The sequence below is a fragment of the Mesoplodon mirus genome, assembly GCF_964341445.2.
Source record: "Mesoplodon mirus genome assembly, chromosome: 16".
Taxonomy (NCBI): domain Eukaryota; kingdom Metazoa; phylum Chordata; class Mammalia; order Artiodactyla; family Ziphiidae; genus Mesoplodon; species Mesoplodon mirus.
Genome location: NC_138992.1, coordinates 64,205,155 through 64,217,237, shown reverse-complemented (window position 1 = coordinate 64,217,237; position 12,083 = coordinate 64,205,155). Strand labels below are relative to the sequence as shown.

The window sequence follows — 12,083 nt, the reverse complement described above, 5'->3', positions numbered from 1 at the left end:
TTAAACCTTTTTATTTATAGCTTTCCATCCTCATTTTGAACCTGTCTAATAGAAAAGCTCAGTTGGACTCCGGCACTGTCTGTATTTCACACGATATATTTCTTTCTAGGGTTTAGATGTTGTGCATGGAACATGGCATAGTGGGGGGTGGTTTTATGAGTTGTAAAGCTAACATAAATTACTCTTATATTTTCCTATATCAGGAAATAAAGATGGAGGAAGCTATGACCTGCACAGGTATTCACACTTTTTTATTCTCCCCGGCAGCTTCTTTCCCAGTCATTGCATGATCCAGCCATTTTAACTCATTTCTGTTTCTCACCTTGTCGTACAGAGCGTAGCTTGGGGGTGCATGCATGTTCTAACAGCTTTCTCCATGTCTTGTGTCCCTGGGGGCAGATCTGTCATTTTGCTTTTAAATCAACTCATTGTCACAACAAGATGTCTCTCAGAGCATTCACTCAGTCCCGTGCTTGATCGCTTGTTGGATGGTGCTTTTAAGCACGGAATGAGGTGAGGAGGGAGAAAACAGAATGACCTTCAGGAGCCCTGGGGAGAAGGGGGGAGAATTATTTTCCTGGTGGTGCTTACACGTTGATTTGGTGGAGAGGCTTCACAGAGATGAGGTAGAGATTTTATGAAGTCAAAATCACAAAAGGAGTCATGGGAATTTTAAGAGCACGCTAGAGCTGAAGTTGGAGCAGAGAGAAGGCGTTTCCTTGTTCACAGTCCTTAATTAACTTGGGTGGTGAAAGCAGCGGTGATGGGGCTCAGAAGCTTTGCCGGGTGGTGGTGAGTGAATAGGAAGCGTGAGAGTCGGGGTCAGGGTGTCTGGAATCAAGATTCGCAGAAAGGCCTCAGCACAGCCTGGAGACAATAGTGCCCAACACATGAAAGCTGGATGAACAGCCCTCAGCCCAGTCCTCTTATCCCCTCCAACCCCCCATCCACCACCTCCCTGTGCTCCGGGGTCGGGGAGGGGGACCCAGAACGCCTGGCGGCCGTGTCAGCCCTTGCACAGAAACTTCCACTCCAAGCAGGTCTGTCAGAAACATGCCGTGTGGGGCAGGAGGGGTCTGTCCTTACCACCTTACTGAGGGGAAACTGAGGCACAGATGTGTCGCTGCCTTAGTTCACGAATCCTCTTGGGAGAAACACTTTCATCAAAGGAACATGGACCTCACTGGTGTCACCCATCTTCATACTGTCTCAAAGCAATAGAATACTATCGCCTGTCCAGGGCACCCTGGTGGCCCCCCTGCCCCTCCTCCAGCCTCCTGAACTGTGGTCTCAGGTTCCTCCTTTCAGAGGGCAGTTCATTGGTCCCATGAGAAGCTGAATGATGGCGGGGAAGGTGTAAGCAAACAGACAAGACAAAGGAAGCTGGACTTTTGAGGATCCTTGATAACGGTCTCTCTGTCTCTTCTTTTTCTCTTCCCTCTTGTCTTTCTTCTTTCCTCTTCTCACCCTGCCTCCACGCCCACCCTGCGTACCCCACACCCACCCTGCGTACCCCGCACCGGCACACGTAAGACAGAGCAGGACAGCCCCCTCTTACGTGGGTCTCCCCCAGGCTATGGGCTGACGCGGTAACATCTCACACACCAGGACTGATCTGCCTGCTTCCCCGGGGGTCCTGTTAAGACATTTCTGAAGTGGGGCATTTTAAGTGGACCTCACACTAGATATTGACTTAACAGTTATTTTATGATGCACTCAATTCTACAGCTGTGGGATTTTCCATCTGGCCCTCTTTTATTTCTATCATGACAGAGGTAAAAGGGTATTAACAGGTTATTTAAGACACAAGTCTGGTCAGAGCTGAGGAAGAGAGTTCTCCTTCACCAAGCCATCCTTGGACCGCTTTGAGATGAAGAATGGCTAACTGCACTCCAGTCATGAATAAAGGACGGGCATCTGGGACTCCCCCTACCCTGATCCCTGTCACCACCATCACTAAACGGGGCCAAATCCATCATTTCTGGGGTCGTTTGGGCAAACCCTTGGTAGCTTTAGTTGTTGAGGGCATGGTGTCCCTTCCCTGGTAATGTGGCAAGTGAAAGTGTGTGTGCAGGGTAACCTCGTGTTACCTGTTTTTTTTTTTTTCTTCTAAATTCCTTACCAATGGACAAATCCAAGGATCTTTTTTTTTTAAATAAATTTATTTATTTGCCTGCATTGGGTCTTCATTGCAGCTCGCGGGCTTTCTCTAGTTGCGGCGAGTGGGGGCTACTCTTCGATGTGGTGTCCGGGCTCTAGGGACACAGAATGTAGCACGCAGGTTCAGTAGTTGCGGCGCACGGGCTTAGTTGCTCTGCGGCATGTGGGATCTTCCTGGACCAGGGCTCGAACCCATGTCCCCTGCATTGGCAGGCGGATTCTTAAGCACTGCACCACCAGGGAAGCCCCCCAAGGATCCTTTTTAACTCAGAATGGCTGACGTTTTCAGACTCCACCATTTCATAATCCATGAGGCAAACTACCTTTCAGCTGCTATCCATGTTGTAGGCAGGAAATGATGAAACAGGAGGGCATCGACCTGTCAGACCTGGGCTCTCACTGGGCACCCAAAGGCAGTGCTTGATGTGGCCTCCCCGTCCATTGCATCCTGTTGGATTGAAAGGCAACAGATGTGGAAATGCTGAAAAAACTGCCGTTCCAGTTTACCAGTCCACAGCCCTCCCGTGACGGCACTGCTAATGGGTTTTTGGAAGCTTCAATTCTTTAAGTTTTTATTTATTTATTTATTTATTTTAGAAAACTAATTAAAATGCATTTTGAATCATGCAATTTGATTACAAAAGCCTTTGAGAAAAATGAGAACAATCACACCTGAAGACTTTGGAATTTGAAAATTCAAGAATATTTTAGAAAAGGGACTTTGTATGAGACTGACTACAGAAGAGTTTGTAAACTACCTTCAGTTTTGTGAATTTTTGAAAATTAATCCTTAGGCTTATTTAGAAGGTCTTTTAAAAGCCAGTCTGTTCCCTGTTCAATTTCCTTTTTTTTTCTGGCGTGGGAGGTCCATGAGGCGGGGCAGCTGAAATGCTTTGCTTATTCCCACTGGTCATTTTCCCGGTTAGGACAAGCTCAGAGTAGGGACACAGCTCAGTAAAGTGGCCCCCATTCTACTCAGGAAATAATTGCTGGCTTGAGTTGAAAGTAATAAGTTCTGTGTTGCAAAGTAGAATCGGATCCACAGGTTGATGGGGTGTTTATTTTTCCCATTGCCTGTGAAAGCTGATGCCTCTGCCCTTTGATGAGCTGCTGGCGGTCGAGGTCACTTCTTGGCAGCCTAAGGCTGGCATGGCTGCTTCCTGCCCCTTTTGTCCCACGCCCTGCAGGCCAGCAGGCCACGTCGTGCCCACCCTCAGTGACTGTGCTGCTGTCCACATTGCTTTTGCTTGTTTGTTTTTTCCAAATGTAAAGTCGACTTTTTCTTTTTATTGAAGTATAGTTGGTTTACAATGCTGTGTTAGTTTCTGGTGTACAGCAAAGTGTTTCAGTTTTATACATGTATATACATATACATATATTCTCTTTCAGATTCTTTTCCCATATAGGTTATTACAGAATATTAAGTAGAGTCCCCTGTGCTACACAGTAGGTCCTGTTGATTATCTATTTTATATATAGTAGTGTGTTTCTGTTAATTCCATACTCCTAATTTATCCCTCCCCTCCGTCTTTCCCGTTTGGTAACCATAAGTTTGTTTTCTATGTCTGTGAGTCTGTTCCTGTTTTGTAAATAAGTTCATTTGTATCTTTTTTAGATTTCACATATAAGTGATATCTTATGGTATTTGACTTTCTCTATCTGACTTACTTCACTTAGTATGATAATCTCTAGGCCCATCCATGTCGCTGCAAATGGCATTATTTCACTCTTTTTTATGGCTGAGTAGTATTCTATTGTATAAATGTACCGTATCTTCTTTATCCATTCCTCTGTCGATGGACATTTAGGTTGCTTCCATGTCTTGGCTATTGTAAATAGTGTTGCTATGAATATGGGGGTGCATGTATTTTTTTGAATTAGAGTTTTCTCCGAATATATGCCCAGGAATGGGATCACTGGATCCTTTAGTTTTTAAGGAACCGCTTTTGCTTCTTTTGATTCATTTGCCCCTGTGGCCACAGTGCGTTCCTTGTAGACAGTTATGGGTGGCGTAGCTGTGTGTTAGAGGCTGCACAGTACTGTGGTTAGAGCACAGACACTGAAGCCAGCCTGCCTTGGGTTCAAATCCCAGCCTCACTAGTCAGAAGCTGAGAACAGAGCCTAACATATAGCAAGCCCCAATGATGATGGGTATTCTTAGTAAGGTATAATATGGGGGCACAAAACATTCACATGAAGAAAGCGGTATGTCGGGGCTTCCCTGGTGGCGAGTAGTTGAGAGTCCGCCTGCCGATGCAGGGGACACGGGTTCGTGCCCCAGTCCGGGAGGATCCCACATGCCGCGGAGCGGCTGCGCCCATGAGCCATGGCCGCTGAGCCTGCGCGTCCGGAGCCTGTGCTCCACAACGGGAGAGGCCACAACAGTGAGAGGCCCACATAGCAAAAAAAAAAAAAAAAAAAAAAAAAAAAAGAAAGCAGTATGTGAAAGGGGGTAATAAGTGATAAAAGAATGCTACTGTATTTTATAAGAAACACAAAAAGATATTCATCAACACCAGCACCATCTCCATCATCACTCATTGGCGGCCCAGAGTTCAGCACACAAATGCATTTTCTGAACCATCCAAACCTCTTGAGATCAGAAAGGAAAAACACAGCCTTCACTGCCCTGCTCTGTGTTGTCCTAAGGAAGCTGCCCCTGGGTCTCTTCTCTCAGTCACATCTCAGGGCTCCGTTTTCTTTTCAAGCTGCCTTGCTAGCACTGTTGGACTTTTCTGACCAAGAGATGGGTCAACTCCAGGGTTTGGAGTTCAAGGGGCTGGAGGTGAGGTCGGCTTCCTAAGACGAAGAGGGGACCTGTGTCAGGGCTGTTAAAGGTGTGGGTCAGGACCAGGACCCCTGGGTGCTGCTGTGCAGTTTGCACCCTGAAAAGAAGTGTGCCGTGGAGGGACAGGTAGGCACTGAAATCCAGTTTCCATTATCCCCGGTGGATTAAGTCATTTGTTAAATGCTGCGGTACACAGAGAGCAATTTCAGAATTGCTAAATCACACTACTGCAAAAACAGACCTGCTGTCTAGAGTTCAGTGTGTTTTTCAATTGTTTCTCTTTTGATGAACAAAAAAACAGTGCTATGTTCAAAGTTATCTGGGCTTGTTCTGTGCCCCGCCCTCTTTTACTATGGTTATGTTATTCATTTGAAATAAAGTAAGGTTTGTTTATTTGTTTGTATTCCATTTTAGGTTCTTTTTATCTTCATCATTATTCATTTGATTTTGGTTTTTAGTATGTAATGCCTTCACCTAGCTCCAAAGTCAAAACTTCAAAAAGCATAATTTATTCAACTGTTCTTTTATGTATTATTCAGTTATTTTCATATTTTACAGTTACAAATAGTACTGCAATAAAGGGCCTTGTGCAAGTATAATTTCATGTTGTTGAGAATATCTTCAGAGTAAATTCCTAGTCATGAATTGATGGGATTACTGTATCAACAGGTAAATGCATAGGTGAATGTATTAAATATTGCCAAATTGTCTTCCATAAGGGTTACATTCCCATCATCAATGTATGACAGTGTTTGCTTTTGACAGCTGTCAGGCTTTTAAATTTTTTTTCCAATCAAATAAGAAAGAAAGGGTATCTCAGTATGGTTTTAATTTGTATTGCTCTTATTATGAGCAGAGTTGAACATATTTTTGAAAGTACAAAGGACATTTTACATACTTTGTATATTATCTGGTTATGTCTTTGACCATTTTTCTGTCCGATTTCTGAAAGAATTATCAGGAAGAATTCTTTATTTTTTATTGAAGTTTAGTTGATATACAATATTATGTAAGTTTCAGGTGTACATTTTAGTGATTCACAATTTTTAAAGGTTATACTCCATTTATAGTTATTATAAAGTATTAGCTATTGGGAAGAATTTATATCTTTATGATGCTGAGTCTTCTATCCAAGAGCAAAGGACATCTTTCCATCTGGCTAAGTATACTTATGGGTCTTTCAGGAGCTTTTAAAAGTATTTTCTTAAAGGTTTTGCACATTCTTATTAAGTTTATTTATAAGTACTTTATCTTCTTTGTTACTATTTTAAATAGGGTTTTCCTCCATCATTAAAACCTCTACTTGATTATTGTTTGTGTATAGGAGGCCTGTTGGTTTCTGTATATTAACTTTACATCCTGCTACTTAAAAAAAATTTTTTTGAGTTAACTTTGTCATGGGTTTTCTTGGATTTTCCAGATACACTACCATACATTTGCAAGTAGAGATAGCCTTGCTTCTTTTCCCACTTGTGTGTCTCTGATTGATTTATCTAATTGGATAAACTAATGCTTTCAGTACAATGTGACCTTGTCCCTGTTCTTAATGAAAAGACTTTCAGGATTTTCCCATGAAGTGAGAAGCATGTTTAAGACCAAGATATTTACATTTTTATGTTAGGGAAATAGCCATCAATTCTTTTTTTAGTTTTTATCAATAATGAGTGTTGAATTTGTCAAAAGCCTTTTCAGCATCTATGGATATACACAGATCATTTTTCTCTTTAGATCTACTAATATGGTATATTATATTAATAGACTTGCTAAGAATGAACCAACTTTCCATTTCTGGAATAAATTGCAGTAGGTCATCATGTGTTATTTTCTTAATATAATAGTGAATTCTCTTCACTAATATTTAGGATTTTTGCATCATCTTAATAAATGATTTCAGTCTGAAATTGTCTTTTTGTTTATGCTAACGTTCTCTTTTTAGGTATTGTACTGGTTTCCTATTACTCTTATAACTAATTACCCCAGTGCCTTAAAGCAACACAGATTTATTCTCTGACATTTCTAGAAGTCAGAAGTCTGAAATGGGTTTTACTGGGCTAAAATCAAGGTATCAGCTGGTCTACGTTCCTTCTGGGGGCTCCATTTCCTTGCTTTTTCCAGCTTCTAGAAGCTGCCTGCATTCCTTGTTCATGGCCCTTTCCTCCATCTTCAAAGCTGAAAATGTAGTGTCTTCAAATCTCAATACCTACCTCTACCCCACCCCCGCCAACATACACTCCCCTTTGCTTCCAAGGTCACATTTTCTCTGACTCTCCTGCCTCCCTTTTTTCTAAAAAGGACCTTTGGGATTACATCAGCCCCACCTGGCTGCTCCAGGATAACCCCCCCCGACAATCTCAAAATCCATAACTTAATTGCCTCTGCAAAGTCCATTTTGCCATGTAAGGCAACATACCCAGTTTCCAGGGATTAGGATATGGACATCTTTGCCAGGGTTGAGTCCACTATTCTGCCTACCACAGCTAACAATGTTATACTTGCTTCGTAAAAAGTTTGAAGGTTTTCTTTGATCTTCTATGCTCTGGAACAGATTTCAGAGCATTGAGATTCTCTTTTCCTTGAAGGTTTAGTAAAATTCTCCTGTGAAATCATAGAGACCTGGTGCTTCTTTGTAGTGTAATTCTTACAAGACTGATAGAAATTTCCTATAGTAGTTCTTATAAACTTATATAAAGGTTATAAACCTTTCTTTTCCTTCTTTGGAAATTGTTCTGTGTAAGCTTTCTATCTCTATTGGGTCAATTTCAATACAATGTGTTTTCCTAGACAGTTATGTGTTTCATTTAGGTTTTCCAATCTGTTCACTTTAATGTCTGCAACATAGTTGCTTGTGTTTTAAATTTTGTATATTTCAATGATTATTTCTCCCTTGTCATTTTCTGTTTTGTATATTTGAAATTTCTCCCCTTTTTCTTAATCAGGTAAGCTAATGACTACCTGTTTTGATCCTTTTTTTTAAAGAACCAGGATTTTGATTATTAATTAGATATGCCATTTTTTCTGTTCTCTACCTGATTAATTTTGGTTTACTCCTGGATCTGATAAATGTGTTAAATGCTCACCATCAATCCTTTTGCTGAAGTTTCCCCAGTGATGTCTTGGTTGAATGAGACTCATCCTCTAGGAGACTGCTCAAGATGAGCTGATGTGTGCAGTATTCTCTGCACCCTTACATGTTTGAATCTGTTTTTCTGTAGCCTTGATACTTGAAGGAGAGCTTGACTGAATATATGATCCTTGGTTCCTACTTTAATTTCTGATTTAAGGTGACTTTTACATCCTTGGATGCTTGATTGAGAAGATTCAATTTACTTAGCAGTGTTACGTTGTGGTTTTCTTCACTTTACGGTTTATTTTGGCAGGGGCATTTTCATAAGATGGTAGACTTTTTATTCTTATTTTTTATTTTCTCTTATAATATTGTTTATATTTAGACTGCTTCTATTAATTTCATGGACTTCAAGTATTTACAAGATGTCTAGTTTAAGAAGATCCTTTTCTGTGTAACCAAGTATACTTTCTTTTTACTTTTTTATTTTCTTATGATTGGGGGATGGGATTGTAAGAGGTTGTGTGTCCTCAAATTTCTTTGTTTCTCTCTTTTTCTTGCAGGACCTGACATTTCCCCCTTTTGGCTTCCTTTTTCCTTTATCGCCAGTTTCCAAAGGCTGTTTCTCTCTTCCTTTGTATCCTTTTCTCCCTGAAATGATGCCCTTCAAGACCGCCACCTCGATTCACGTGCCCTTCTAGGTCTTTTCCTCATTGTCAGTACCGCGACTTACCAAGACTCTACAGTGTTTTATACTTCAGGTTGACATTCTTTCCAGCAATGGTTTCAAATCCATTTTTGACTTCATTCTCTCTTTCTTCTTTTCTCTTGTCTACAGTCTTCCCAGGGCTGGTGCCCAAAGTGTGACATACAGCTCTACTGGGATTTGGTGTTAACTTTTTTTTCACTTACAGGTGATTTGAAGATTCTAGAATTCTCTATCTTCTGGTTATACTGAGGGTGTGGGCTTTGTATAGTTTCACTCACTCTTCCTGCTAGTCTGTATTGCTTTGTGGGTAGTTCATTGCATTCTTGGGCGCACCTAGAGAAAAGCTGTTGTCTTCTGCAGAGCTATAGTCATCTTAGTGATGTAGAAAAATCTGAGAGAGAGGAAGCTGGTGTATTCTTTGCATGCTGTGAAAAACCACTCAATGATTGATTTATCTAAAGGATAGAACTTTTAGGGCAAAAAAGCAATCAAAGAAATAGATCCATTTACTTTGAAGAGTTTAATTGCATTCAAATGTGTTTTTATACTGAGTGTCAGGGAATATAAAATAAAAATATCTTACTAAGCGTTGCCTATTACATTAAATTACTTTGAAATTCATCGTTCATCCAGCAGCCCTATAAGTAGTAAAGGTTTTGTCACACAACTATTCCCACATGTGGCAGAGGAGGGACCAAGACTCAGAGAGACTCATTCACTTGATTTCCTGATTGCACAGGGGACTTGAGTAGAGCCAGGAGTAAAACATAAACCCCCTGACCGGCAATACCAGTGTATTTCCAGTACCAACCAAGCCTGGTCATAGAAGTTCTCACTCGTTCAATCTTCCTTCCAGATTTCATCATCATTCAGTCACTTTTGTAACCTTAGGCCCCTCCTTGACAACAAATTCCTAGGGAAACATACTTTTGAGTGTTTTATTTCAAATTGACTTGTACCACAAAAACAATGTAAGTTATTTAGCCAATAAGTAGGAAATATTTTCTCCACTAAGGATCCACCTTCATCTCTTTTCACAGAGGACAGTTATGGGACGGATGGGAAGGTTAGTCAGCCCGGTCTCACTGCAGACGTCAACTGGCAAGGCCTGGAGGATCTATACAGTGTGAATGGAAGCATCTACGAGGACAGACCAAACTATAGACTTAGTCTGGTTGACTGGACTAATTACTTGAAGGCTGCAGATAGAGTATTTGCACTGTTGAACAGTCACCATGAGCAAGATAAAGCAAATATGACTAAAAGTGCTCAAAGTGATGGGTTCCTGGCTATGTCTGCTGAGCTCTCGGCACCAGCAGAGTCAGATGAAGACCCGAGGCGTAGGGTTGGGGAAGCACCTCCTTTGACCTTGCCGGCTGACCTTCCCACCCTGCATTCCAACCGACCAACTTTCAGCCCAGAGAGTAAACTTGAATGGAATAACGACATGCCCGAAGTTAATCGTTTGAATTCTGAACACTGGAGAAATCATAAAACTGACAAGTGGATGGAGCATGAAGGGATCAATCTTCTTGAAACTGATTTCAGTGGCGACGGCACGACGACGGAGCTGGTGCAGCCCGGGCCCAGGCACCAGAAGGGACTTCCCCAGGATGGTCCTCCAAGAGAAGATGCTTCTGGAGGTCGGCTGCATCTTACCACGCATCCTGATGTTGACTCCATTCATCGAGATCAAAGCGTCCACCAATAGGAGCAGCCTATTTCCTCCTGCAGCCAAGAGAGGAGGTCAGACCAGGTGGAGAAGAGTCACAGGAGGCGGACTTACAGAGCCCGGGAGGCGGTGCCTCCTTTCCACTCTCCTCTGATTAGATGCCATGTTACCTTACCCTAAACACAGTATTTTTTTTTAACGTTTTCTTAGTAAACTAATAAAGGCAATCATGACAACCGACATTCCAGACTACCCCGGATCCTCCCCCGGATACACCCGTGCAGTGGAAGTCAGTGCGCGCATGCGAGTGGTACGCGCCCAGGAACTCTGTTCTAAGTCGCTCTTTGACCAGAGTAGAAAGACAGGTGGATTTGTGGGGTTTTGTTTGTTTGGGGGGTACTAAAACAGTATTATCTTTTGAAAGTTGTAAGGACATGAGTCTATAAATGTTATCCAACCAAGACGGCTAGAATTGTGCCTTTCTGAGTTTCTGAAACTTGACATCCTCGGTGAAATTGCAATCCATTTTCCACGGCCTGTGAAGTGTGGTTTTGATTCATTTTTAACCACTGGAATTTTTCAAGGCCCTCGTTTTTAGCTCAGTGATTTTGCACTTTGAGATCGGAATGCCATGTCTATTTGGTTAGTCTTATTTTTTTTCCAGACTTGTCAGTCTCACTGCTTGATCTCAGTGTGACAAAGGAAAAGGGACCCCCAAGGGTGACACACAGTGTGGATCGCATATTGTTCAACATACGCTTTTGCCAGAAAATAATGCATGTGTTTTACCCCTACTTGCTAAAACTGATTAGCAGAAAGGCATGGCTAAGGATGTTGACAGTAAAAATAAATAAACAAAACAAAGATTGCCTGCTTACTCTGTGCCTACCCTCAAAGTGTTCATTGTATGCTTAAAATTGCTAAATTTTTATTATTTTCTTAACAGCATAAAAGGACTGCAGACTTTTTTTTTCATCTTTGTTTTGTTTTCTTCACTTGGCTAATAAGCTTAAGTGTTAAGAAAATATATCTAGTTATGAATTTACATAAGGAATTCTTTTCAGTAAAACAAACTCATGAATGTTTCATAATTTAAATGCACCGTATGTGTTGTGTGATTATTTTTAAGGCCTTCACCAGGTTCTGATTTTTTAAAAGCATAATTCAAAACTGCTTTTGAAATTCTGTGTTCTTGAAAATATTCTTGTCATGTATTAGATGTTTAAATACCAGCAAAAGGATTATTACCTCATTGAAAGTTACCAGTATCCTAGCCAACTTCCCGAGAAGGTTTTTTTTTTTAGCTTAACAGTAATTTTTGTTTTATTTTTAGATGATTCAAACGCGTAGGTAAATTATGTTTCCTTTACGTGTTTAAGGTGAACTCTTTTAAAGAAAATTTAATATGTTATAGTTGAATCTTTTGATAACTTTAAGTCTTTATCATAGACTCTGTACATATGTTAAAATTAACTAGCTCTTTATCAGATGTGTGTGTCACCAGCTGAATGACAGATGAAACATATTTATGGTCATGAATGATGTGCTTTGTAAAAAGGTTTCAAGTTATTAGGAAGCATACTGTGTTTTTTAATCTTGTGTAGTAATCTGTGATACTTTTATAGAACAATTCTGGCTTCAGGAAAGTCTAGAAGCACTATTTCTTGAAATAAAAGGTGTTCAAACTTTA

General features: G+C 41.0%; 1 protein-coding gene across 5 annotated transcripts in view; it reads left to right on the top strand.

Moving 5' to 3' along the window:
• SULF1 (sulfatase 1) overlaps positions 1-12,083 on the top strand; it is a gene marked incomplete at its 3' end in the record, with an annotated part of 164,935 nt that extends 152,852 nt beyond the window's left edge. For 2 of the 5 annotated variants that reach the window (XM_082601335.1, XM_082601334.1), the window contains 2 exons: positions 204-237; positions 9,762-9,880. In XM_082601335.1, the coding sequence (XP_082457461.1) occupies positions 204-237; positions 9,762-9,792 (65 nt within the window). Of the gene's footprint in view, positions 1-203; positions 305-9,761 lie in introns of those variants that run through there. The other 3 variants (XM_082601332.1, XM_082601333.1, XM_082601336.1) reach the window with 2 other exon arrangements.